This window comes from Porcisia hertigi, chromosome 4 (genome assembly GCF_017918235.1).
Source record: "Porcisia hertigi strain C119 chromosome 4, whole genome shotgun sequence".
Lineage (NCBI taxonomy): Eukaryota > Euglenozoa > Kinetoplastea > Trypanosomatida > Trypanosomatidae > Porcisia > Porcisia hertigi.
The window spans coordinates 193,581-220,764 of NC_090563.1; the positions used below are offsets into that span (position 1 = coordinate 193,581).

The 27,184-nt window shown below is 59.1% G+C and overlaps 7 protein-coding genes across 7 annotated transcripts; all 7 read right to left on the bottom strand.

The window, feature by feature from the left end:
- Positions 1 to 650: 650 nt before the first annotated feature.
- On the bottom strand, positions 651 to 1,514 carry JKF63_07248 (uncharacterized protein; the record flags this gene model as incomplete). Its single annotated transcript, XM_067903188.1, has 1 exon — positions 651 to 1,514. One exon carries the CDS (start codon positions 1,512 to 1,514, stop codon positions 651 to 653), a length of 864 nt encoding a protein of 287 aa, XP_067759743.1.
- A 723-nt stretch (positions 1,515 to 2,237) lies between these two features.
- Positions 2,238 to 7,019, bottom strand: JKF63_07249 (uncharacterized protein; the record flags this gene model as incomplete). The annotated part of the gene is made up of 1 exon (XM_067903189.1): positions 2,238 to 7,019. One exon carries the CDS (start codon positions 7,017 to 7,019, stop codon positions 2,238 to 2,240), a length of 4,782 nt encoding a protein of 1,593 aa, XP_067759744.1.
- Positions 7,020 to 8,430: 1,411 nt separating this feature from the next.
- On the bottom strand, positions 8,431 to 9,333 carry JKF63_07250 (uncharacterized protein; the record flags this gene model as incomplete). Its single annotated transcript, XM_067903190.1, has 1 exon — positions 8,431 to 9,333. One exon carries the CDS (start codon positions 9,331 to 9,333, stop codon positions 8,431 to 8,433), a length of 903 nt encoding a protein of 300 aa, XP_067759745.1.
- Positions 9,334 to 10,054: 721 nt separating this feature from the next.
- Positions 10,055 to 10,858, bottom strand: JKF63_07251 (uncharacterized protein; the record flags this gene model as incomplete). Its single annotated transcript, XM_067903191.1, has 1 exon — positions 10,055 to 10,858. The coding sequence occupies one exon, from the start codon at positions 10,856 to 10,858 to the stop codon at positions 10,055 to 10,057; it is 804 nt and encodes a 267-aa protein (XP_067759746.1).
- Positions 10,859 to 11,141: 283 nt separating this feature from the next.
- Positions 11,142 to 18,884, bottom strand: JKF63_07252 (uncharacterized protein; the record flags this gene model as incomplete). Its single annotated transcript, XM_067903192.1, has 1 exon — positions 11,142 to 18,884. The coding sequence occupies one exon, from the start codon at positions 18,882 to 18,884 to the stop codon at positions 11,352 to 11,354; it is 7,533 nt and encodes a 2,510-aa protein (XP_067759747.1). The 3' UTR covers positions 11,142 to 11,351.
- Positions 18,885 to 22,285: 3,401 nt separating this feature from the next.
- Positions 22,286 to 22,777, bottom strand: JKF63_07253 (uncharacterized protein; the record flags this gene model as incomplete). The annotated part of the gene is made up of 1 exon (XM_067903193.1): positions 22,286 to 22,777. The coding sequence occupies one exon, from the start codon at positions 22,775 to 22,777 to the stop codon at positions 22,286 to 22,288; it is 492 nt and encodes a 163-aa protein (XP_067759748.1).
- A 782-nt stretch (positions 22,778 to 23,559) lies between these two features.
- On the bottom strand, positions 23,560 to 27,132 carry JKF63_07254 (uncharacterized protein; the record flags this gene model as incomplete). Its single annotated transcript, XM_067903194.1, has 1 exon — positions 23,560 to 27,132. One exon carries the CDS (start codon positions 27,130 to 27,132, stop codon positions 23,560 to 23,562), a length of 3,573 nt encoding a protein of 1,190 aa, XP_067759749.1.
- Between the last annotated feature and the right edge of the window lie 52 nt (positions 27,133 to 27,184).

Here is a 27,184-nt window from a genome sequence, read left to right on the forward strand (position 1 = left end):
CAAGGGGGGAGTGCGGTGAGGAGATGCGAGAGGGGGGGGTGGTGGTGGGGGGACGGGGGATGGCGGTGGTGGTGGACATTCTTCGCCACTGATGTCTTCTTCCTTGCTGGTGTTAACGAACTGCGTGAACATCTGCATGCACTGCGAAAGTATCCAGAGAAGGAAAAAAAAAAGATCGAGATAAAGAGAGACAAGGGCGCGGCAGGGGTGGTGGTGGTGGTGGTTGAGCTTGCAACTGGAGAGATTTGTTTTTTTTTGTTCTTCATCGGTTTCCTTCACGCATGGACGCCGCCTTCTTCAGAAACATTGCAAGCTGGTGTGTGTGTGTGTAAAAGGTGGGGTGGAGGGGGAGAGAGGGAGGGAAGAGGAACAAGCAAAAACATAAAGCACCACAGGACGAGCACACAGCGGCTCTGAATGCATGCACGCGTGAAGACTATACACAAGTGAAAGCGAAAGACCCAACACAGGCAGGGGCAACTCGGGGGGAGGGGAGGGTGGGAAGAGGGAGGAGGAAAGAGCCAAGCGCCCCTCCCCCTCCCCCTCCCCCCCCATCGGCCAGTCATTGCGTCTTTCTGTCGTCCGCGGAGCGTTGGCTTGTGTCTTGGAAGGGCTCAGAGAAGCAGGTTGCGGATGCGTCCCCTATCACTTTACTTCTCCCGAGCCTGCGTGGCTGCTGCTGTAGTTGCCACGAGGGCTGTTGAGAGGTGGCTGCCATTGCCAGAGCTCATCGAGTTAGCAGGTGTGGAGGGTTGCGACGGCTGCTGCTGCTGCTGCTGCTTAGTTCCTGTAACTGAAGGGCTATATGTGGCGGTGATGGGCGTCGGGCCATTACCTGGGGTCGCGGCAGCCGTCGCTGAGCTCGTTACTGGTTTGGCAGCGCAGTAGCCATTGCTCTTGAGGTACTTGTCCGGTGCGAGCAAGCTGTACCCAAGCTGTGCCGTCTCCGCCTCCATGAGTTCGCGATCGGATGTCACAAACGATACACGTGGCGTCACCGTCACCCACGACGCCACGAACGGTGGGGTCAGCTTCACAATGGGATGATACAGCTCCACGTACTGCTGATCCCCAACTCGGGCCTTATCGCTGGCAAAGCGCTTGTATTCTTCAAATATGGACACCAAAGACCAGCCTTGAAGGTGACGCAAACATGCCACGACCGTACCCGTGCGGTGTTTACCTTTATTGCAGTGTATGAGCAGGGGGAGATTGCGAGTGTCGCAGATGGCGCTGAGGATGCGGTGCATCAGTGGCTCCGAAATATCACTGAAGGGCTCCTTGTTGCCTTCTGTGGGGAAGCGCAGGACATGAATGTCGTTCTCTTCACAGAATTTGAGATTGCTTTCTGCGTACGCCTCTGGACAGAGGTACAATACGCTGCGCAGCCGCAGTGCACAGAGGAACGAGTAATTCTTTTTTGTTGGGTAGCCGCTGCGGTACACACCAGGGCACACCATAGAGAAGTTGATCGACGGCACGAGGGGCTCTCGTGAAGAAGAAACGGTGGCCATTCGATGAGGATGCCCTTTTCGAACCAACGCCACCGCGTTCTCCTCTGTTCCCCGCCCCCCAGTTTAATTGGTCCTCACAAATGTTTTTTTTTTTTTCGTGTGTGTGTGTGTGTGTGCGTGAATGACGAGTCGGAGGAGGGAGAGCGGAATTCGGGGCTGCTGGTGCGGTTTTGCTGCAGTTTGTTCAGGCGTTGTGGTAGGTCGAGGAGGAGGACGACTAACACGCTGGGATGTGCGTCCGCCGTCGGTGATCGTTCCAGGGAGAACGAGGAGGGAAAAGAGGGAGTGAAAGATGAAGCAGAGAGAACAAACAACACAGAACAGATGCAGGAAAACATATGTGCACATATGCAAAGCCAACTTCTTTGGCCGGTCCGGGATTCGAGAGTGTTTCTTCGGTTGGTTTGCCTAACATCCCGCATCCATCCGTCTCACACCCCGACGCCCCCCCCCTCTCCCCGTTTTTTTTTTTAGGTACTGCGATGCTCTACATGTGAAACATGTATGTGTGTGCGTGTGTGGGAGGGAAGGGGAGGGGGGCAGGAGCATAGTAGCACACACTGTAAACCACAACGAAAAAGGAAAAAAAAACGCGGCAACCTGTGTGTATGTATACCGCCCTACGCGCGGGAGCCCTAACAACCACAGCTCTACACCGACCTTAGCCACACCACCTGCAGCTTTGTGTTCTTCACGTCAATGACGTCCCCTCCTTTTTCCTTTTTAAAAGAAGTCGTTTAGGGATTGCATTCGAAGATGATGCGCTGCTGCTGTCGATTTTATCTGCTGCTCCGGTTGTTGGCTGCTCTTCTCTGGGGCTGCAGCGTGCACTGACGGATACACTGGGTGTTCCGCGAATAGGTCGTCCATTACGGTGCTAGGCGTCGGCGCTACACCGGCGGCGGGGGTCGGAGAGCATGCGAATGCGTTGGGGGGCGATGCTGTTTTTATCCCACTCAGCATCATCGGGGGTGCCAGCGGTGCCCCGCTACTCCAAACGCCGCCCTCACTGTCACTCCAGCAGTCGTAGGTGGCCGTCTGCGTATTTGCCCATTCGGTTGCAGTCGTCCTCATTGGCGTTGACTGGACACTCGTTATGACCAATGGCCCTTTGACGTCCCACACGTGGTGGTGGTGCGGTGTCGAGCGACTAGGGCTAGTGCTGTTGCTTGCAAGGGGTGCTGCTGACCGATCCGCTCTGGACCGCGGCGACGAGTCGACCGTGGAGGTGCGGGTAGACGCTGGCGGGTGCTGCTGCTGCTGCTGCTGCGGCGGCGTATCCACACCGTGACATCTGCTCGGTTCGGCAGGTCGCCAAGAGATGTAGTCCTGCGGGACCCCGCTGGTGAAGACCCCCCACGCTGACGGCACCGACGCCTCCATCGGCACAGTGGGCTCGGTCGTCACTGGCGGGGCTGTTAGCTGCGGTGCCGCTGGGAAGGACCACAAGGAGTCTTGAGGAGTTGGTGTCTCCGCCGGCTTTTCAGACCTGGGAGGCGGCGGCAGTCCTGGCGGCGCAGGAGACGTGGGAGACAACGCCGCGGGTGACTTCGTGGTGTGCGGACACGACTGTTCCAGCAGATCCCGCGTAGCACGCGCCTCTATCTCACGCCACACATTTATGCACAATGGACACAGGAGCCCTACTCGCATGTAGGTCTCCGCAGACCCTGGCCCTACTGTACCCCCACCAAAGCTCACTGATGGGGTGTCTGCACTTTTTGAGGGGACAGGACGCAGTAGCGGCTCGTACGCGTCGAAGCTGTGAACAATGTCGAGCGGCAGGGCACGGCAGATGTAGAGAGAGGCCTCTGACGCTGCTCGCAGATCTGATTCACAAAGCGGTGCATCTGCACCGATGCCGACCTTACCCCGCCCATTGCCGGGGTCACTCTCGGTGCGCGTGATGGCGTCAAACATAGCCGAGTCGATCCCCAGGTCACTCATTTGTGCTCTTCGGCCACCGCTGAGGTCCACCGCCCGTATGTTGCTTTCACTGTCATGCAGAGTAAAGTCCGCGTCGAGTGCAATGCTCTGTTGTTGCTGCTGCTGCCGGACCCACTGCATTCGCTGGGGCCGGGATGTGCAGGCTGCGAGGTATGCTTGTGCGTCGCACTGACGGCGATGCCGATGGCGACCCAAACGACCACTCGCTTCTCCCTTGTTGCTCTCCAAGGGTGTGCTTTCCGAGTACGTAATGGCGAACGAGTGCGGGGGCACCGGCATCTGCGAGAAGAGGGGGACACTGAGGGTGTGCATACAGGCGATGGCCGCAGGGAGGTACACCCTCGGAAGCTCGCGCGCGCGCCCACTGCTACCGTGACCGCTGCCGCCGGCGCTGTTGATGCCCTTCTTCACCACCTTCGCGACCTTCGAGAGGAATCCACGAAGGCGTCTCCCACCACCGCCATCACTGCTGCTGCAGGAGTCGCGGTACTCTTCGAGGCCGTTCTTGTTATAGGCAAGGTGCATTGTATCGGCATCCGCACTCCCCACAGTGCCGTTGTCGCTTCTGCCGAAGCCACCAGCTAGGAGTCGGACGGGACCCGGCACCACCACCGACATTGAGGAGCCGCGTCGGTGCGCGAACCAGCGCGTGACCACAGACGTGTACACGTCTCCCACTGCGTCCACGGAGGCCACATCAGCGTACAGATACGCGTGGTGGAGGCGAGCACGGCTGCAGAGGAGGGAAAAGAGTGCCAGGGAGCGGGCGTTGGTAAGCGCAGGATGGCCTTCCGAACCCTTGCCTTGGTGCTGAGGTAGCTGTATCCCGCCCACGCGCGTTTGAGCAGCGCCAGAGAGGACCTGGCGCAGCCCCAGTTTTTCTGCTTCCAATACAAGGCACTCAAACTGCTTGAACATGTGCGTGTTCCCGACGCGCTCCGCCAGTGCGTAGCGGTTGTCCATCCCCGGAACCAAGAACGCTGACGACTCGATTTTTGGGGGGCGGCGCGGTCCCGTCTCACTGGCGCCGCCGCTGCCCAGTGTCGTCGTGGACAACCCTCGGCGGTAGGCCCCTGTGAAACGACTCACCATATAATCGAACACACCCACATGCACTTGCCAGAGTTCACTGGAAGAGAATGTCGAGAACTGCGGAACGGGGGTGGCAGCGACGGACATCGCTGCAGATGAGTCCGCGCTAGAGAAAGACTGCGAGTATAGTCGCGTGAGAGCCTCTGTAGTGGTGCGCAGCCACGCAGTGTCGTCGTCGTCGTCGTCGGTGGCGCGCACTGCTGTAAGTCCACCGTCGCCACTTTCGGGGTCCCTGTAGGTGCCAGGAGCTGCAAAGCTGTTGTTCCAGGTCGCCGCAACAGATATGTTGCCCACGGCAGCGGCAGTCGTGGTTGCTTGTCGAAGTCCTCGTGCCAGACGCGCTGCTATTGACTCGAGACCCTCAAGTCGAGCCTGCGCGTGCTGCACCACCGCATCCAGACTATGCCGGAAAAGGCGGCGCTTCTCAGCGGTCGCCACGCGGCGCAGCGTGTCTCGAAGCTCATCGCTGAAGACAGGCAGAAGATCGAGTGGTGCTGCGCCCATGACGTTCGACACCGCCAAGGCGCGCAGGTCGCTGCAAAGGGCCTTGTAGAGGCTGGCCACGCTTCGGTGCCTGCTGTCCTCATTGATGTGGGGCGCGATTTGACTGAAGCTCACGTGCGCGCGACTCACCCAAGCCGTGAGGACGCTGACCTTGTCCGTTGCTGTGGTCGCTGGCACCTTGGAGGGGGATCCGGTCGGTGGTGGTGGTGGTGGTGGTGCATCAGCCCTCGAGAATCGTGCTATTGGCTCTTCCGGGCATACACCGACGCAGCCGGTTCGAGCGTCAGCGATCCAGACCCGCGACTTGCGCGTGCCCGTGTGGTTGTGACTGTCGGGGTTCATGTCCGTCTCGCTGGCCGAGGAGGAAAAGAGAATAAGATAGGGCTGAATGGCCGCGGTGCTACCGACCAGAAAACCACTGCTCTCCTCTCGCTCCGAGGAGGGCTTCAACAGTGACTGCAGCAGCCCAGTCACGGCGGTGAGATGCGGGGGGAGATATGGGACGAGCGGGGAGACCCAGGTGAGAGGGCTCAGCAACGCCAGCAAGCTGATGACGCACGCCGACGCATGCTGCGGAGTGGCACCCAGCACAACCACCCGCTCTTCCTGCAGCAGAAGCGACTGCAGCACACGCAGAGCGTCCTCGTTGAAGCTCAATAACAGAAGCGAAAGCGGTACGTCGGCGTGGGGGTAAAGCAGGTCAAGAGGACGATGGAAGGTCAATCGATCCGGCACAGAGAACGTGAGTGGGATTGATGGATCGGCGGCACCACTGTTTCCGCCCGAGAGTGGCAACTGGACTGAGAAAGTGTCCCCAGGCAACGTTCGGCTGCTGACGGAACCAGGAGTGAGCAACTCCATCGCCAGAGGTCGTACAACTCTGTCCTGTATCGCGTCATCGAGGAGCGCTGTGTAGATGTCGCGGGGAAGCGAGGGATTCGCACCAGACGACGATGCCGTGGGCACGACGCGCTCGCGGAAAAGACGCTGAGCGACAAAACACATCGCTGCTACGGCTCCGTGCGCAAGGGCACACATAAAATTGTATACTGGCGCGTCACTCAGCACACACCACAGCAGAACACTTGCCTCCTCGTCGCTGTCGTTACGCAACGACGCCTCCAAGCCCTGACCCTCCGAAGAAGCCATGGCCGCTTCCGCCGTTGTTGTTGTTGCCTCCTCGATCCCGCTGCGGCCTGTGAATTCGTCTCCCTCGAGAATGAAGGCGTAGCCATGCATGTAACCACCATCCTCAGCGACGCTTGCGTAGTGTACAGTGTCGTCGTACCGCATCGCACCACCGCGCATGGCCTGTTCCTGGCACCAATGCACGAAGGGCGGCGTTGGTACGGTGAGGTAGCAGCCCTCCGCAGAGACAGGGAGGAGACTCCATGGGTTTGGCTGCTGGTGATGCGACGTGATTGTGCTGCTCCACGAGGCGTCCTCGACAAAGTTCGCAGCAGCAGCAGCGACAACGCCGTGCAGCTGGCCGGTATCAACGCCTCTGCTGCTGCTGCTGCTGCTAACGCTACCCGATGCAGAAATAGCCTCCGTGGAAGAGGCCAGTGCCGCTACCCGTATCAGCTTCACAGCTGTCTGCAGAATATTGGTTTGCAGGCGACGCAGTTTAACGCGCTCCGCGAGACGGCCCGCAGCGAGAGAGCTGAGCAGGCCACTGAGCGAGGGGTGCGCTTCTAAAAACTGTGTTTCTTCCTGTGGGGTGGCGGTCATGGGGTGAGGTGGCGAGGTGGAGGTCGATGCTGACCTTTGCGTGTAAAGCGAGACAACGCGCAGTTTTGGCGTCATGAGAGCCGTCTCGGCAGCCGAGAGGGTTGATGGCTCGGGGGGTGTCACGCTAAAGCGGACGGTGGCACGAAGCAGGAGAAGGTGCGTGATGAGCGGAACGCCGCCGCCTCCACCAATGGCATCGCCACCACTAACACTACGGGCTCCACTGGACATGTTACACAATCAAGAGCAATGCGAATAGAAATAAAAAACGGGAGTTGGGGGGAGTTGGGGGGAGGAAGAGGAGAGGGAAAGCGAGTGAGCGTGAGTGGGAGCCCGTCGGTAGGTCACTCAATCATATATTAATAAATAAATATGCGTGTGTGTGTGTGTGTCCGAGGTGCGATTTCTGCACATGCGCGTGTGTCCTCCTTTGCGTGGAGATTGAGTACGCACCACAGAGGCACTGTAAGACAGTATTTTGGGGGGAGGAGGAGGAGGGAGAGAGGGGGAGGAGCAGACGAGCAAAACAGATGGGAAAAGGATGTTATACACACATACATGTATATATATATGTGTGTGTGTGTGCCCAAATCTTTGTGTGTGTGTGTGTGTGTGTGTGTGTGTGTATCAGCAGATGCCCAGGGGAAACAAATGAAAAAGGAAAATATTGAAGGGACTGAACAATCTTCACACCGTCACGCACGCACGCGCACTCCTCCTCCCCCAACACACACACACACACACACGTGCGCGCAGAGAGACGTATCGCTACCCTGACTTCAGCTCTGAAGAAGCCTAGGACGGCAACTGCGTCAGGGTTGATGTAGGCTTCTCTTAGTGGTAAGCACGAACAGGTTTGGAGAGAGAGAAAAGAGAGAGACCAGCAAAAGTGATAACGATGTCCTTTGGACAGCTCGGCAGGGGAGACGCATCAGAGGGGAATAATGAAGGAGGGTGGGAGGGGGGGGGGCGCGATAAAGTGGCGGCGCGCGTGGAGGGCCGAGTGCAGGCTGACTCGTTCCCGCTGCAACCCTCCTCACGATAGGGGGGTGCCCGCCGCATACACCCTCTTCTCCCCCCCTATCTGCCCACCAGCACGTACAACATACACCTACATTTTTTCAAGACGGGGGGGGGTTCCTCAGCACTGAAGGTTAATGTCGTATTGTTCGGCTGATGTTACAATGCGATCGACGTACGCCTTTCCCCTCCTCTCTCTCCCTCCCTCCCCCGCCTTTTCACTGTGTGTGTGGGGGGGGGGGGGTAGGGGGAGGGAGTGCGGGGAGAGAGTGGTCGTGGTCAATGCCTTTATCCACGCAAGCACACACGCATAGTGGTGGAGGGAGAGAGAACAAGGGATGAGTAATGTGGATTAGTCGTATGCGTATATATAAATATATATATATATATATATAGATATATATGTCCCCCCCCTTCAAGGGGGACAGGAAAAAGGGGGAGGGGGCCATTGTAGCGGAACAGCAGCGAGGAATCATCCCATTGATGTAATGAACAAACCAGTGGGGCAACGCGAGCGACACTGCATGCTCGACGCGTTATCGGCAAGTACGCAACCGACTCCCCCCCCTCCTCCCCATTCTCCTCCTCCCTCTTTGCTCCTCGTTTCTGTCGTTCACGGTTGCTACTCGTTCAGGTACGCCGCGAAGCGCGGCAGCACAAAGGCCGCTTTATGCATGTCACTGCTGTAGTATTTTAACTTGTCAGCGAACCCGAGTGACTCCACCGGCCGCATCGGCACCGTCGGGTCGATATCGGGGGACTTGGCACAGACGAATGTGCCGATGCTGCCACACGGGTAGGTGGGGATGTACATCAACGCGTACTTGACGGTGGCAAAGCCAATATCCTTTTTGAGGAAGCTCATCATCCTCTCGATCAGTGGACGGTGAAGCCAAATAGACTCGCCTTGGTTGCAGACGATGCCACTTGGCCGCAGTATGCGCATCACGTTCTTGTAGAAGTCCGCACCGAACAGCTCCGACGCCGGCCCCTCCGGGTCTGTGGTGTCAATGATGATGACATCGTACGTGCTATCCGGCGCGTTCTTGACGAAGGCAACGCCGTCGCCAACAGTCGCCGTCACGCACGGGTTCTCGAAGCCGCACGCGATCTGCGGAAAATACTTTTTACTCTGCTCAATCACAGCACCGTCGATGTCGACCAGCTCAATGGACTGCACCACGCCCTCCTTCTCGCTCTTGTGGCGCAGCACCTCGCGCACGACACCGCCGTCACCACCACCAATGACGAGCACACGTTCTGGCTTGTGGTGGCACGTCAGCGAGAGGTTGGCAAGCATCTCATGGTATACAAACTCATCGTAGTCTGTGAACTGGATGGCACCGTCGAGGGTCATGACGGTGCCCCATGGGCCCTTCGGGTCAGATTCAAACACGGTCAAGTGTTGGAACTCAGTTGGCTGGTCGTACAACACTTTGTCCACCTTGAGACCCTGCGCTTGCCCAGGCCAGAGATTGCTCTCTTCACGGAACCAACCATCAGGCAGAAGACCAGGGCCAGGCATCTCGCTCTGTCGATAATGTTTTTTTTTTTTGTTGTTGTTGTTGTTTTATTTCACAGGTTATTCTTTCGCGAGTCGGCTTGTCGCTGAGCGTACGAATAGTGGAGAGCGCGGGGATGATCAGTCTTTTCAGTTTGTGTGGCGTGCTGTTGTTTGTAAAGTCCGTGCGTGTGCGCGTGTAGGCTGAGAGGTAGAAGAAAACGGTGGTGGTAGTGGTGTGTGTGTGTGTGTGTGTGTGTAGGGGGGGGGGAGAGGGGATATAGAGAAAGGAGTCAGACAGACAGACACGCACAAACCCCTTACTGATCATCCATGTTGGGTGGTGTAGAGGAGAAGGATGTGAGAGGAGGGTTCGCTCTGTGTCTGTGTGATGTTTCTTATTTTTTTTTTGCGAGGGGTGGGTGGGAGGGAGTTGTGTTGTGATGTCTGGTCGTTGGCGAGATACGAGTCAAGGGCGTGTGAAGGCTCGCGGCACGTGTCAGTGTCACTCAAGATCCAAGACGACAATGCAGCATCACTCACTTAAACAAAAAATAAAAGCAAACCCTTGAGTATACGGAACAGCCCCGTTGATTCTCTCTTTCTCGCTCCCTCTCCTCCCTCTCTTCCCCTCCCCTCCCCCTCCTCTGCAAAGGGGCTGAAGTGGGGTGAGGGGAGGGGAGGGGAAGAGAGGGAGGAGAGAAGAGTGTTACAAAAGCTTCGGGAAGGTACACCACTCCACTGCTCAATTGGCCAGCACGCTTGCGCGGGCGAGCAGCACCAGCATAGCGATGAGGCAAAGTAAGTTCACGTAGTTGCAGTACGCGCGCATGCTGGTGAGGTATCGGTCTACCCCGCACACAATGAGACCACCGAACAACACGGCCAGCATTGCCATGACTCCGACACCGTGGATTACGTTTGGCTGCTGTGTGAAGATCGAGAGGGCGACTCCGAGGCTGATCGTCACTAAAACGGCAACAATGATGTTCGTCATCACCTCATCCGCCATGACGTCGGGCTTCTTGATGCGATCGCGAAGCGGAGTCTGACCAGCCTTGCGGCGCTCGTCATTCGCTTCCCAAAACCGAATCCTCTCGGCGAGTTCCTGTGCATCTTTCGCTAGCCGGTCTTTTCGGGTTTTTGGGTTCGAGACGGCCGCCAGCCACTCCGCGTCTGCCTCGTCGTCTACACGCCGCTGTTCCTTTGCTAGAGCACGGCTGCTTGCGGCGAGGAGGCTGTTCGTGGCGAAGGTGCACAACACAACCGTGAGCATGTCGAAGCTAATCACCAGTGGGGGGTCTGGTAGCAGCGCCGCCTCACGACTCTGCATGCGAGCACGGCTCTTGCGGCCAAACGCCCGCCAGAGACCCTCGGGTCCTTGTAGTGGTGTGCTCCCGGTGGTACCCGCGAGAAAATAGTAACTGGCGGCTATGAGTAACATGCTGAGCGCAACCTCTGGAGACTGGAGGATATTTAGAATAGATGCACGACGAGGGTCGGGTATGTGGATGGGCGTCACCGGACGCTCGGACTTGAGCCAGCTCATCTTCCTTTTCGCTGTTGCTGTTGTTCTCTAGGTTTTGTGATGACACAAGTGTTTTTGTTTTGATGTTTCGCTGCAGCTGTGGCTGATGAGGAGGACTCGGAGCAAAGCGGGAGGGAGGGGAGAGGGGGAGGAGTGGCGTGGCGTGGCGTGGCGTGAAGGGCGTCTTGCCATGAAGAGAGGTGGGGGTCGGGGCGGAGATGGAGATCGGCCAATGACAACCTCAACTCAAAGGGGAGCTTCTATATTTAGAGCGTGTATCGCATGATTGTGTATCTGGCTTGGGCTAGATCGGGATGGATGGAGGGAGGGGAGGGAAGGAGGGGGAGGGAAGGAGGGGAGGGGAGGGGTTCTTCATCCCTTCAAAGCGAGTTGAATCCAAAAGGGGGGATCTCGTATCAAATGACTTGTTCTTCAGCACACACACACACACACACACACAGACATCTTTCGTCTCAGCGGCTGCTCCATCTCTCTCTTTTTTTCTCACAGATGACTACAGATGTTTACCAGAGGTGACGGCGTCCAGGAAAAGATAGCGCAGAGCCGTCCCTTCCACCGCTGCGCACACGATACTGTGGGCCTTGACTGGGTTGCGTACGACGTGCGTGAGAAACACATCATGCGGCTCCAGAAGCGTGTGCTCCACAGTAGCGGGGAGGTCGGAGGTCGACACAGCCGCGGGCGTCAGGACGGCGGACGACGACGTGTCAAAATGTAGTGGATGTTCTCGGTTGATGTATTGTATGGAGGGCGTATCGGCCACCGCGTTTGCTGCTATCGTTGTCTCATCACGGGCTTCATCCAGGTTCAGGCCAGCGTACAGGCGCTGAGGGGGTGAGTGGGGGCGTGCGGCAGGGCCTTCGCCGCCACTGCCGTTGATGCTGCTGCTGCTCCTGGTATACCCTGCGATCATCGACTGAAGCGTCTGGATGTCCTGATCGATGAGCCATGACTGCAGTTGGACGGGCAGCGCGTCCGCGTCCGCACCATCGACACTGGCGCCGTCCTCGGTGGTGGAAGGGACCCTTTCACCGGTCAGGGAGGCACCTGGCCAGGTCGGCATGGGGCGGGCAGCAGCACGAGCATCGTCGATGATGCCCAGTGCTGCCGTCAAGGTGGCGGCCATCGTTGCGGGCTGCGGTGAGGGGGGCGTTGGGAAGCGCGAAGCCGTCTTCGTCATCGGCGACGACGTCGAGTGTACGTTGTCCTTTGTCAGCGAGCCCGTTTTGCCACCGGTGGCACCACACGCCATGGTGGTGGTGGTGGTGGTGGGAACAACGGGCGGCAACGACAAGAGCGGCAACCCGGTGTGCTGGGCGCTGCCTCTTGGCGTGTCCGCCGTTTCGGGCACAGGCGGTGTGCAGAGGAGCTGCTGTTGCTGCCGTTCTGCCTCGCGCTCTTCCTGAGCAGATATCCCGAGGAGATACTCTGCACTACTAGTCTTGGCAACCTGCCGCAGCGCTGCCCGTGTCGTCGGTGTGAGCCGCGCGTAGTACCGCTCTCCCGAGGAGGAGATGGCGACAGTGGCCGCAGCGATCGCTGCAGCCGCAGACGCCGGTGGGAACGCTGAGAGCGTACTCTGGGTTGCTGCAGCGAGGCTGTCTCCGACTGCGGCGGCGGCGTTGGCGGTGGTGCTCGACAGAGCCCCACTCTGACGTGCGATATGCTCGGAGCTAGCGGTGGCGGAGGTCGCCCTGTTGTCACCGCCGCTGCGGCGCCCCACCGCCGCCGCCGCCGCTGCGATGGCTTCTGCCGAGTGTCTCAAGAAATGCGTCATCGTCTCTTCAGAGGCGAAGAGAAACGTCGCGCCATACGCACAGAGCAGATACACCATGCGTGCGTTTCGGTTGGCGATGGCGTAGTGTAGCGGGGTCAGTCCGCGGGCATCGACGGCGTTGAGCTCTGCACTGAGTGTACGCAGCAGCCACAGCGTGCTCTGCCTTTGCCTTCCACTGGAGTTGAGTTTCTCTTTGTCAGTCGTGGCGTTTGTGGTCATGGTTGGGTGAGGAGAACTACAGTGGGGTTGCAGCGATGGCAAAACCGCACAGGCGCTTGCCAGGGATGAGCCGCGGCGGCAGCAGCTGCCTCCGTCTTTACTGCAGACGTTGCCCTTAGTCCCCGTCGGCGCATACACGGTGCCCAGGGCCGCTGTGATGGCTGTCAGCTCATTATTACTCGCTATGCCCGACGCTTGTCCATCGTGCTGGGAAGCCACCGCTACTGTCGTCAGACGACCAAGTCTTGCGGCGTGCGGCATGCGGCAGTGGTGATGCTGTCGACCCCGATTCACGATCAGCAGCGCCTGTTGCAGGGCACGGCTGCGCTGATAGCGCAGACTGCGAAGCCGCTTCGCTCCTTTCCCGTGCCGGTGCACAGCTTGGGGTACAACGGGGCCTGCAAGGACGTGGTGCACGTCTTGGTGGCTGTTAGTGCTGCCCCCGTTCGGTACCCTGCCCGTGCGAGCCGGGCGTGGTGGTGGCCGACGACGCGTATAATGAGCACTTGCGGGCGAAGCCGCATTCCCAAGGGTACCGCGGCCAAACACCGTCGCGCGCACTCGTCGTCGCACTGCATCAAGGCGAATGTCCGTGTATAGTAGCGTGGCAAGAGCGTGCATGAAGGCTTGCTGCCTCGGTCGCATGCGTCGCGCTCGCTGTGAAGGTGTTGACTTCGCTGCTGCGTAGGCGGCCTCATGGGTTTCAGGAGAGAGTCTGCCGGTGCTCCACGTCTTGGGGAAAAAATACGGGGTGGTGCTGAAGGTCCTGCCGTCACCGTGGGTCTTGAGTGCCATCTCGGCGGAGTCGAATGTGCGCAAGCCTGTTGAGGGCGCCTCCGGCAACTCGTGCAGTGCTGTTGCGACTTCTGCGGCTACCGCACTCGTCGCGGCCGCAGCAGGCAGCAGAGAGGAGAACGGCTTGCATACATCGCCTGGGTCTCCAAATTTATGCAACAGAGCTCCTGCTTCCGCTGCGGTGGCATCCGCACCACACGTTACCATGTGGTGGACCCGCGTTGTGCTTGTGTTGCTGGTCTTCGGGGAGACGGGCACCATGTCTTCCTCCGTATTGAGCGCATTCGCCTTGGTAGGCACCGCCAACGCCTCGGCTAACCCAGCGATGTTGGACATAGCCTGACTGCTGCGATAGGCGCGCCCACGCTTCTTCTTTCGGTGGTGCTGTCGGCGACGCCGCTGCGTGCCCGGCGTCGCCGTCGTTGACTTTTGGGAGCCGCCACCTTTAGCCTGCAGCTCGTCCTGGAAGACGACGTTCAGCTCACACGGAATGTAGTCTGGTGCACCACGCCAATACAGCACGTACGCGAGGCACTCCGTCGAGTTGCCCAGGGCCGCCAGGTGAAACAGATTCATGCGCAGTGGCAAGACCCAGAAGGCAGTCGGTCCGGCGGAGGGGACGAGGGAAAGGGTCGCTGCTGCTGCCGCTGCTTTTCTTTCACTCACGTCCGTATTCTGTGGACGCCCCTCGGCTTTCTCAGCGAGTGGCATTGTGGTGTGATCCAGCACGGGTTGGTGTTGCCGCACAGGCGCCTCGCCAACCCAGAAATTGCTGGTCGCACCATCGAATGCCGCTATGACCTGAGGGGACATCGGTGGCCCCTGCATGTCCGAGTCGAGCGCCTTTCGGCCCACTCTCTCTGCCTCCATGGCCTTTTGCGGTGCAGCTGTTGGGGCATGGTCGTTTGCGATGGCTTCGGCGCAGCCCTGCCCTAGAAGCAGGGCCCCTGTCATCCCTGCGTCGCCATGGATCAGGGCGCTGTGCAGTGGACTGAAGCCGTGGAGGTCGCACCACGGCAACTGCCGCGTTGGCGTCCATGGCGAGGCAAGTGCGGTGGCAACGGGGGTGGTGGGGGTATCGGAGGCAACGCTGTTATGCGCAACGCGAGCCATGGCCGGAGACCAGGGCCGCTTGATTGGCTGGTGCGCGGTGCTGACGTGAGAGTTGATGGTGGTTGCGGCTGCTGCGGTGAAGGCCACAGAAGCCGACAACAGGGGCGTCATGGCGGCGTCTCCCACCGGGCTGTCCTCCGGCAGATGCCTCACCGATTCCAACGAGGCGCTGCAGGAGGGTGCGGTAGAGGTGGAGAGACCGAGGGAAGCGGCGGAGTGCCCAGTAAAGCCGCTGAACGTTTTTCCAGCATCGACAGGCAGCAGTGCCAGCAGCGGTGTGCTTTGCCCTCGCGACGACAGCGAGACATTTGCAACCGATATCATGTCAATCGGTGAGGGGGATCCTGGAGGTGCAGGCAGGAGCGTTGGTGGCGGCAATTCCCGCAAAAGGGCGACAGACACCATGCCAGGTGAGGGCCCGGGCACCACCTGGGCCGTGCTGGCCTGCGAAGGGGCGTGGCGCCACATGTTGGCCACCCCCGCCAACTCCTCGTCAAGCCTCACAGTTAGAAACAAAGGCGATTCGGGATGTTTTCTCGTAGTGGAGTGACTCGCGTTGGTGATCAGCAGGCCCACCAACTCGCGGAGCTGTGCAACAGTACTGTCGACATGTTCCGTGTCGACCTCCTCACTGTCACTGTCGCTCTCTCTCCACGAGGCGGCGCTGATTGGCGAGGGGAGTGAGAGCGCCTCTAGCTCCACGCCCACCAGCGGATTCGCATCTTCACACAGGAGAGTGCTGGCAAGTCTTACAGACCCCTGCATCACAGCCAGGTGCAGCGCTGTCACACCCGTTGCGGTGGGGAGGTTGACTGGTGCGCCAAGGCGCACCAGCGCACCATTCATGTCCTGCTCGTGCTCTTCCTTCGGTACAGCGGCTGCCGCCGGGCTGCAGATCTCCTTTGGCGGCGGCCGCCGCTGTGGTGGCAACGCAAGGCCTGGGGTTGGCGAGACGACAGGCGAGTGGCCTAATATACTTCTCATCCTTAAGTCGTCCCTGGAGCGCGGGTTTTTCTTTTTTACTGTCGTCCTGCTGCGCGCCACAGCGCTGGAGTCCGCCTCCATGCTGTCCATGTGGGTGGCTTGCACTGGTACGGTGGTCGCCATCGTTATGCCCAAGCCATGCCGGGCCCCCTGCACGGCACCACTCGGCGACTCGAACGTTACATGTGGTGACAGGCGAGCTTTGGTGTGGTGGTGCACAGCGGAGTGCAGCGGCGCGTAGCCTGCCTTGTCCGACAGGTTTAAATGAACGCCGATGCGGCTGAGGACTGCCCTGTACACGAACCTGGCCACGGCTGCATAATGCACGGCACCGCGTTCCTTGATATCCATTCGCATCCCGTACAAGTGTTTGTACACTGCCGATACGCGTTCCAAAGAAGACGTGTTGTGACTGTGGCAGCGTACGTAGTCCACAAGGCGCTGGAGGCCCTCCCCGCACTTGACCAGCAGACGCGCTGCGGCGGCGCCGAGAGAGGAGAGCCTTCCCGCGAAGGATGTGCTCGAAAATACAGCGCGGGTGGACGGCTGCACCGCCGGAAACGGCTCGCCGGTACAGCCGCCCGCGTCGCCGCGGTGGCTGACGTGGCTGCAAGCGCTTGGCACCACCACAGTCGCAAGAGGACCACCGCTGTTCAGGTGGTGTCCCTCCTCATCGAAAGGTTCCGAGTTGACAGCGATCGCGGGTGAGACATACCGTCGCCGTGTCCTCATCGCCGCCGCCGCCGCCGCCCCCTGACGAGGCACGACGCGCTCCATCGAGAAGAGGTGCTCTTCCGGATCCAGCTCTGCTTCCCCAGTGGCCCCGCCCACGCGTGCAACACTTGGCAGTGTCAAGAGCATCGACCCTTTCAAGTTTTCGGGGGTGAAGCCGGCATGGCCGGGATTCAGGTGTTCAATACCCCGCCTAGGCGAGAGCATCACCAGAGGACTGACACGCGGTACAGCGTAAAGCATGGCAGAGGCGGCAGTGGTCCCACTGAAGGGGTCGTCTGGGACACCAAGGAGGCTCTTGCTGGGTCTGGCTGGAGTCGTGCTTTCGGTCGCAGCCGCTGGGCTGCGGAGTCCAATCGCCCCAGTGTTGGTTCCTTCACCGCTGCCGCTGGCGCTGCCAGTGCAGTACCCTCGTCCGCCAGCCAGCACAGGCCTTTCGCCGACCGCAGATGGACCCAGGCCATTCATAAATTCACTACTCTCACGAGCGCGTGAAGGGTCACTGCCCGGCACCGCCACACCTGCCACTTCGCCGGTCGCTTTGCCAGATTGCTGCAGGACTTTCGCTGCTACCCTGTGCCAGAACTCCATGGGCGACACCGACGTCCCCCCCACGGTTGCGTCACCGCCTGCCACGCCAACTGGACCTGATGCATACCACCCATAAAGTCCACTGCCCGAATCCACGCTGCCGACGCCTTCTCCAAACAGTGTAGCGGACGTTACGACTGATGAGCGTGACGGAGACGAAGCGTTACCGTGGAGGGACACCCCGATATGGCGCGCCACTCCCAGCGTGTGTGCGCTTCCCCTGCCTCCCGACACACGCACGTTGCGCTGAGCGTGGGCATAGCGGCGGAGGCGATTGCCAAACGACGACCCCACGTCAGGGCTGGTGACCAACCTGTTCGTGTGGGCCCGCTTCGCCAGCCAGTCAATTTTCCCCACCTCCGCTGGCGGGTCCATCCCACTGAGGAACCCCGCGGTCGTTGCCAGGACCGAGTTCATGACGTGCTGCCCGTGCACGTTGAGTAAGTCGAGAGAGAAGGGGGTGAAGGAGACAGAGAAGAAGAGCTCCCACCACGAGCGGTTCACAAGATGACGGTACTCGGTGGAGACCCACCTCAGCGGATCCACCACTGCCTCGACGAGGCTGGCCATCGCACTCCCTGTTGTTAGCAGCACCGCCGCCGCCCACGCCCACGCAGCATCGGGAAAAAGCTGTAGAGTGAACATGAGCGAAGTAACCGTCAACACATGGCGGAAGCGGATCGGCGGCACCGCCGTCGCTGTGGCCATGGAGGCCGTCATGGTTGCGCCAATTGCAACAGATTCTGCGGTCTCCGTACAGTAAAGCTCGTTGGCGAAGAGGCTACACGAGAGACCGAGTCTGTTGCGGTTGTTGCCGCAAGATACGCCGCCGCCGCTTGGCTTTCGCGAGGAGCGCCGCAGCGGACGGTGTTGCTCGTGTGCCGTGAGAGGGTTACTACTACGAGTGCCGGAGGTGTCACCTGACGCAGCTGCGGCGGTCTCAGACACAGAGAAAAGCAGCTGTCCCAACAGCTTCGCCCAACGCCGCAGAGCTAGCCATTCCACAGCGAGTGACAGCAATCCAAGAACCCCAACAAGGCCCTCTGTTGGGTATGGAACTGCTGTAGCGACGGTGGTGGCTGTGAGCCATCGCCGACCACTTCTGCATGTTCCATACATCATCCGCCCATCCTCTCTTTCCGCAGTTGAGTCTTCCATCGTTGCCCAGGCAGAGACCACCCCCAGAGCGATGGTGACGCGAGCCACCGCCAGCAGAGCAAAGAGCAGAAACGTGACCAGAACCACTACAGCGTCGCTCAACCAGAAGGGTGCCAGCAGTCCGTGAAAGCGACGGTGATGCTCATAAAACAGATGGCTTCCATGAGCATCGGAGGCATAGGTGTTTTGTCCGGGCAGTGCACCTCGGTCTTCGCAATCCTGGGCGTTGGAAAGCCACGGACGCCACCGGAAGGGAGGCAGCAGCCGACGACACAGGCAACGGCTTGTGCTCCGTACTTCCCTACCGACCCTGGTGAGGGACGAAGTAATGATATAGTGGCCCGGGATCCTGAGTTCCAAGATACTCGACAACCCTCCGCCATCGTCGCTTTCGTACTCGTTATTGGGTAGACGTTCGACGCGCTGCCGCTGACGGTGCAGCCGTGCATGACGCAGCATACGCCACCCAAACTTGCGCCGTCTGTCAATGACCGTTACTTCTTCCACCGGGGCAACGTTCATATGCACAGCCACTGAGGCTGCTATACTGTGGCTGACTGAGCCACGCTTCGGCTTATGTGGGGAAGCAGCGTCGATAAAGCAGTCTTGCTCGCTGAAGACCTTCGCACCAGTAATGTTGGTGGTGGTGGTGGCCATGGTGGTCGTGCTCACACCACGGTCGGCGGGCTTGCTTCGAGGGCTTTCAGAACCATCACCACCACCACCGCCACGCACGCTGCTTACAGACGAGGGAACACGTGCCCGACGTCGGCGCGGCACAACGAGGGGTCCCTGGAAAAAGCTGTCCGGTGTCAAAGCGGAACCTCGACTCATGGAAGACGAGGGAGAAACAGACGCGTCGCACCTATCCGTTCTCTCCAAGGAGGAGGAGGAGGAGGAAGAGGTGGTGGTGGTGGTGGTGGTGCGGCCTTGAGTCATCCCTGCAGCCGCCATTCGCGCCGCCGCCGCCGCTGTACCACTCCTCGGCGCTGGTGCCGTAGCTGTAGCAAAGACGGCGGCAGCCACAACGGCTTTCCAGAGGCCGGGCCGCCTCTCCGCTGTAGTGGTCACTGCATAGCGCCACCGTGCGTTGCACAACAGAGAAAAGCTACTGAAGAGTGCCGTGGAGGCGATGACCTGCAGGAGAGGCTCAATGAGACGTGGAGTGGGCACCACCAAGGTTGTCTTGCCCGTCAGAGGTGGTGGTGCTGATGCCGCTTGTGTCCATGGGCTCAGGAAAGCATCGATCACCATATGGCCTAGTAGCGTACACACTTGCCACGGCCTAGACGCTGGCGACGGCTGCGGTGGTGGCGTTGCCCCAGCTGACATCCTTGTCGACCGCGGCAGTGTCTGGGGGAGAGAGGAGCCCCATACGGAGGCCTCGCTTTCGCCTTCATCTTTACTCCAGCGGAGGCGTCTCATTGACACGGCACTCAGGAGGTAGACGATAAAGCAACCGTAGCACAGATAGTGCGCCAGGCAGTACCAAGGCTGCACCTGACGCACACACTGCAGACAGCGGAAGCGCACAAAGAAATATGTCACGGCAAGACCACCCAAGACGTAGCCAACGAGAGCCACCAGACACAGAGCTACGTATAGCGCCATTTTATGTGTTGTGTTTTGTGTTGTTATTTAATTTTTGTTGTTGTTTTTTGTTATTATTATTCACCGCTTGCGTGCTGCGCAGTTGCGTTGAGCTGCAGCAGCAGATATAAAGAGAGGGGGAAGGGGGAGGAGGAGCTCGTGGAGCGAACAACAACAATAAAAAAGGTGGAGGAGGTGTGTGGGGGGGGGGGGGGGAGGGAGGGATTGGCGTGGCGTGGCGTGGGTTGTGTTTAAATCCTACAAGAGTAGACGGGAGCCCGAGCGACTAATGTCAAAGAAAAGGCGGGCAAAAAAAAAGAAAGAACGAAAGAAATGGGCTACAGCTGGCCCGTGCACGGGGAAGTCGGAATGGCGTCCGCGTACAAACACATGTAGAGGTACGTACACATCCCACGCATAACCACCACAATACACACACCCACACCCACACACCGACACACACACACACACGCGCGCAAAAAAAAAAAAACAGCAGATTGACGGCAGACGGAGGCGCAAAAGCACTCCCCGACACGTCGGGGTCTGACAAGCAACAACAAAAAGAGATCGAGGGGCAGAGCAACGAGAAGTTTGACGTGATCCTTCCAGAGGCAGACCGAATGCTTCAACTACAAACTTCACTGCTCTCCCCCCTCTCTCTCTCCCTCCCTCCAACACCACCACCACTTCCTCAAACACTCAAAAAAAAAGGAAAATAAACGGAGAGACGATCGAGCACTGAAAAGTTTAAAATACACACCAGAGACGCGTGAAGTGTATTATGGAAAGAGAGGGAGAGAGAGAGGGAGGGGGGAAGGCGGTGGTGGTGGTGGTGGTGGTGGTAGGGAGGGGGACACCAACGCACGTGCTGTGGAACGAGAAGGTATGCGTACTCGACCAACGTGCTATAAGCCAACCGCAACCCCCCAAAAAAAGAACGAACGCGAAATACAGGCAGTGAAGACAGCCAATAACAAACCTATATAGATATATATATATATATATATTCAGGTGGAGGAAGAGGGGGGTGAGAGAGTGTGTGTATATGCTTATCGCATTTACACGTGCTCCTTTGTATGCACCTCTCGCAACAACCAAAGTAGATGAGAAAGCGCACACAATTTTGTTGGGGGGGGGGGTTGGGGGGTGGGGGGGTGGTGGACAGAGAGAGAGGCAGGCAAGCAAGCAGACCACAAAACAGCACCCATGAACGAAAAGAAAGCCGATAGCCAAAAAAAGAGGAGGAGGAGGAGGGAGGGAGGGAGGGAGGGGGGGAGGGAGGGAGACGACAAAAAAAAAAGATACCGTTGATATTTCTCAAAAGTGTGTGTATGTGTATTTATGTATACAGATACATTTATTTTTAATTGATGTGTCTTCGGTTTTGAATGCGGTGTGTGACCGCGTGGGGGGAACTCTCTGTTTCTCCTGGGTGAACTACGCAGTGGTGGTGGGGAGGGGCCGGTAGAGCGTCGAGTTCCAGTCACCACCACCACCACCCCAATACATACACGAAAAAAATATATATATGTATGCTTTGTATTTGATGCAGTGCTGCTTGTGGATGTGTGGTGCCAATGGGCCAAGTGAGCAGGGGGTTGAGGGTCTGGGGGGGGGGGCGGCGGCAATAAAAGGGGGTCGGGTGTGTGTGGGTGTGAGAGGGGGCCCAGTGGGCACCACACGTACGCTTACAGACTTCGAGACCCGAGCACACAGAACAAGAACCGTTGCGGGGAACGCAGAAAGAGAAAGAGGTGTGGTCGCGTCGCCGTAGCACATCACATTACATCACCTCCCCCCCCCCTCCCCCCTCCCCCCGGCACACACAGAGACCGGTGGAGGGGGGGGGGGGAAGGGTGTACGATCCAGCGCCCCGGAGTCGCCGGCTGCTGTGGCGCACCACACATCGTAGGAGAGGGGTGGGATGGACGGAGCGTAGATACTCCACAACACATGAGCAGTATATATGTATACACACACACACACACACACACACAAACGCGTTGTTTGTTGAGTGGGTCGACCGTATGCTTCTCCTCCCTTTTCTTCTTCTGTTTGGCATGCCTCTTCTTTGAGGCGGTACTGTACACGAGACGCAATCAACAACGATATGCTGTCACCCCGATTCTATTTTACTCTCACCGTCACCACCCCCCCCCTTTCAATACGCTTCCACGTCTCTGCGCCAATCTACTACATGAGAGATACAAAAGAAAGAATACGGAGTGGAAGGTGCAGGTAGGGAGGAGGAAGAGGAAGAGGGGGGGGGCGGCTGATGTGAGCCAGCGCTCTCATTATTGGTCTCCACTATGTGCACGCGTGCGTGCGAGTGAGTGAGTGAGAAAGGGGGAGGGGGGGGCGGGCGGGGGAGCGAGGACAGCAGAGTACGTACATACCCTGCACACACGTCGCCCCCTCCCCCTCCCCCTTTTATTATTGTGCCGGCAGCGCTCTTTTTCTAACCATTGTTATTCATTATCGCTGTCGCCGCCCGAGTCACTTGGCGACGACGACGACGACGCAGAGCCCTCTTGGTCAGAGCCCGAGTCCGAGACGAGTCCATTACGCAGCTTCTCCTCCAGTCGCTGCTTCTTCCTTATCTTCTTGGAGGCACGGCGGCTACGCTTTTTTGCTTGTGCGCTTACAAGTTTCTTGACCTTCTCCTGATGGTTCTGACGACGCTGCTGCTGCTCGGCAGCAGCAGCAGCTGCTGCACGGAGGTGCTGCTGGCGGACCTCCTCACGTTCTTCTGCAATACGCGTATTTGTGTTCGTCTTTCCGCCCGCGCCGGCAATCGTGGACCGAAGTCGCGGCAGCGAGCGCATCGTTGCGATGCCACGAATGTACGACTCGTGCTCACGCTGCAGCCGTGCGTCTCGAGCGGCCTTCTCCTCTGGCGTCAGAGGCGGCGGCATCGCGTTGCCGCCACGATTCTTGCCGTAGGCAGAGGACTCAGACATGTTTCACCCAGAGGAGGGGGGGGGGATAGAGGGATAGGAGGGCGGCTGGGTTGTTGCGTGTGATCGATAGGATATGTGCATATGTATATGTATGTATATATGTGTACACACGTGAGTATGGTGAGAAGGGGGTACGGGGCGAGGATGAAGCTTTGGTGAGGGTGTATCGGATCAACAGGAGGCATGTGTCACGTTTTCTTTTCTTGATCTGTCCACTTCTTTGGGTGCCTGTGCTTGTGTCGTTTCCTTTAGAGCTGAGCGCAGCACAAGGATCGGTCGACTGTGTGTGTGTGTGTGTGTGTCTGTCTGGGCGGGAGCGGGGGGTTCACATCCGCGAAAACACTGGTGCTGGAGCGCACAAGAACAACAAAAAAAAAACAAGAAGGGGGAAGCCATGCACTGGCTCAACTCATGCACACAAGCAGGAGGAGAAGGGGCAAGACAGGACCCTCTCAGCTGATCTACATGGAATCATGACAACACCATCGGAGTTTGCGCTTGCGGTTGGTATGTTTGTACGTCGATGTCATCTATGAGCGGAGTGTCCATGCGTCAGGGCATAGGTTGCTCACGCTGAGAGAGAGAAAAAAAAACGAGAAAGAGAGTAGCACACACACACACACACAGACACACACCACACAGACACAGAGAGAGAGAGACGGCAGGGGCAATAGAAACCCATCAGACATTCCCAAAATGTGTGTGTGTGTGTGTTGCGAGCAGTGCTACGGTATTGGTCACACGTCTCTTCAACAAGTTTATTTCCGACTCGCCCTGCCGTACTACTGGTGGCGTTGGTGTTTACCTCCCCCTCTCATAGGCGACGCTGGGAGGGGCGGCGCGTGGCGCGCCACACCTCGCGTAATCTTGTATGCACTGGCAGCCACATTTTCGCGTGACGCCGGTGCCGCAGCAGTGATGGCAGGTGATGATGTAACGCCTACATGAGTAGCCTTTCCTTTCGTGATCTTGTTTTTCTGAGTAGCCGATGGGTAGGCGTTGGCGCAGTTCACAGCGCGCGGTCGTATTGGCGGCAGCGGCGGGTCCGAGTTGGTGGATGGAGGGGCAGTGATGGATGCGCCAGGCCCCATGGAGATGTTGCGCGGAAGTGCAAAGACATTCGTGAGTGAGACACTCGGCACCGCCCTCGTCGCTGTCATCACAGCAGCGTCTCCTCGAGGACGCTGACGTCGGCGAACGCAGTCGCCGGTGTTGTGTCGGCGCTCGACCTGTTGAGCACTCCTGCTGTTGTCATCCGCGCCGTTCCTCTCACGCACACGCTTAAGAGACGACTGGAGAGGCGAGGATTGGTGCTGGTTGAAGCGATCCGTGCGCACCACTGGTGAGTCGTCCGCTGCCGTTGCTGATGCCGGGGGCGAAAATGGGCACGGAGAGGCCAGTGCGGGTTTAGCCGGTGCCTCACCGCTTCTACCCACGCTGAAGCACGGCAACTCTTCGTTGCTGTTGGCGCGATGCGAGGGGAGGGCGACTTCCACCACCTCTGCGGTCAACACTCTACCTCCGGGCCCCATCATCGATTTTTCAGGAGAGTGAGGCGCTCTGGGGTCTGGTGGCTGAGGCGAGACGCTATACGAGGCCTCGGAACCTCCATTATATCGTGCCAGTCTTGCGCCGTTGCCGTCCTGGCTATCTTGGGCACTGCCTCCATCCTGAGAAAGCATGGCATAGCGCAGAGGGTCGCTGCATGGGCTGCACCGACTCGCGCTGGGGCTGCGGCACGCATCAACGCCGGTGAGCGCGGCAGTTCTTCCGACTTGTAGCGAGCGAAGCCGCTGCTGCTGCCAGCGCAAAATACTATCTGCTTCGTCAGCCCATCGGAAGTCCATGGTGGAGACCGAGCGCCGTGCCGCTCTATCCTCCAGCAGAAGTGATGACTGCTGCTGCTGCTGTGGTAGTTCTTCTTCAGGCTTTGATGCGCAGAATGAGGGGTTGTTGGCATGAGGTTGTGGGGAGGCGGTGGTCGAGCAGATGGAAACCAGGGCGTTCGCCACGGATGCGGGGACAGCATTTGCCATGCACGTCACTTCTCCGCTGTCGCCCGCCGCCTTCGCAACACTTAGTGATCCACAGACCGCAATGTCGGCATCAAGGGGGTGCTGCGCAGTGACGCTCTCATCACGGCGAGCGCACCGCTCCGGAAAAAATCGCTGGCACGATAGTGACGCCTTCACGGCCGACGCCCCCGCATTCTTCGCTTCGGCTTCCGCGTCGCTGTCAGCAGACTCGTTCTCAACGCCAACGGCCACAGCCGTCAGGCCCCGGCCGTCTTCAGCAGCTTCGGCGAGGCAAGTCACATCCGCCGGCGCACTCGGCACCTCGGTGTCTCGCAGTGCAGCAGCGCTCGTACAGCCTTCTAGGGTGGTGCTCGGGATGGTGGTCGTAGTTGTAGTCGTCTCGTGCCGGTTAATCTCGCGTGGTGGCGAGTCGTGGACCAGGGCGGTGTCTGCTACAGGGTCGTGGTCCGCGCAGATTGCATCTGTGGCGTCCGCAGCGTTGTCCATCCTACTCGTGAGAGAGACGGCTGAGGGGGCAGGCGGCGGTGTCACTGCTACAAAAAGTAAGGCTGGCGCTGGTGGGGTGTGTGAGTCATATTGAAGGTTATCTCGCTGGTGGGGTGTCAACCATCGCGGTGAGAGCAGCCGCGGCGGCGACTGCTGCGGTGATTCAGGCACCGGAGTGAGGTGCGCACACTCCTCTATGCCCCCTTGACTCGGCTCACAGGAGCGACAGCGATGCGCCCGCGACCGCATCTGCTGCTGGCGCTGTGGGCTGAAGACAAGTCCGTCGCGGTCCACTACCGGGCTTACCGACGTCGTCGACACGCTGGTGACGAGTCTACGGCCCTTCCACGAATTAAGCCGTGACTCACGCCCGTCATGTTCTTTGAACTTGCGCGGTTGCTCCGACCCAATAAGAGTGGTCGTGGTATCGTTGAGCTCCACAATCTGCGCCGAAGACGGCGTCGGAGGGCTTGCATGATCGCCGCCACCCTCTCCAGAGCATGGGTGCCCCTCCTCAAAAAATCTAGCAGATGGAGATGTGGTGAGGGACAGGAGCCTCATTGCCCCATCGTCATCCCTGTCACCGCTTCCACCTTGTTCTTCGTCGTGGCGGCCCCCTTCGGCGCACCGGTCTGCGTTTGGTGAGCTGTGGTGGTGGGACCACGTTCCCGTGGTAATATTTTGCCGTGTACCAGATAACACCTCCCCCTCCTCTTCCTCCTGTTGCTGTTGTGCACCTAACTCTTCTTCTTCTTCTGCCTGATCCACGCCGCCACGGCCCTCCTCATCACCCACCTGGTAATTGGGTGGCTCCGATAAATAATCACAGGCTCTAACGTCGACGGGGCTGTCGCACTTATTATTTTTCTGTATCGTCACACTGAGCGCCAACGTGAATGGGGGGTGCGTGGAGAGAGGAGTTGATGCAGGAAATGCTGCCTTTACCAACGGCGCTTCGCCACCGCGTTCGGCCTTCTCGTTTTCGCTGCTGCAATCATCGCAGTCGTCCCGCTCAAGACTCATAGGTGCTACCGCTGCCTTCCTCATCTCACCCGCTTGCGCCGCCGACGCACACGACAACGGCGACACGGATGGGTGCGGGAGGTCTGAGGTGGATGCGGGGAGTGCACAGTCAGGTAGTGAGGCGGTGGATGTGGCACGCGTCCAGCACGGCATCAGCAGCACAGTGCGGCCGGCGTCATCTCCGTCAGTGTCTACATCTAGCTTGCAACCGGAGCATCGCAGCGTCGATGACTGCGGAGAGGACACGGACACGGACACCATGGTACCGTCATGGTGGGAGACTGTCGTGGCTGCCATCGGAGGCTCCGTGGGATGCCCACAGCCGACACCATTGGCTGATTGGACCTTGGCGCATGTGTGTGTCCCGTCCCGCGGTGACGGCGCTGGAGTCTCCGCCGGGCTCGTCATCAGCTGTTGCTGAGGAAGTCCCCTTGACTGGGGAAGCGCCTCGACCGGTGCGCCAGCGTACACCTTGCGGTCAGGAGGTGAGCTTAGCGTCGAGACGGAGATGCCGCACGGCACGGGTAGCGGCCTTGACGCGACGGCCTGTACCACACCCACCGAAACACATTCTTCGGTGGGTTCAACTGTGACACTGGGAGAGCTCTCTTTCCAGGCCCACTGCGCCTCTTCTTCCTCCCCACCCCCACCACCTGCTTTGGTTTCGTGGAGAGGCGTTACCATAGCCACTGCAATGGTGGCGTTGGTTGTGACACTGGAGAATTGCCCTGCTGGTGCAACCGTCACCTTTTGGGCGGTCGGCGGCAGCATTGATGCCATCGACGAGGATGCACCGGGCAGGGTGGCCATTTCCCTGGAATGCACTCCCGCCCATCGCAGGTCATTGGCGCCATAGCGGCGA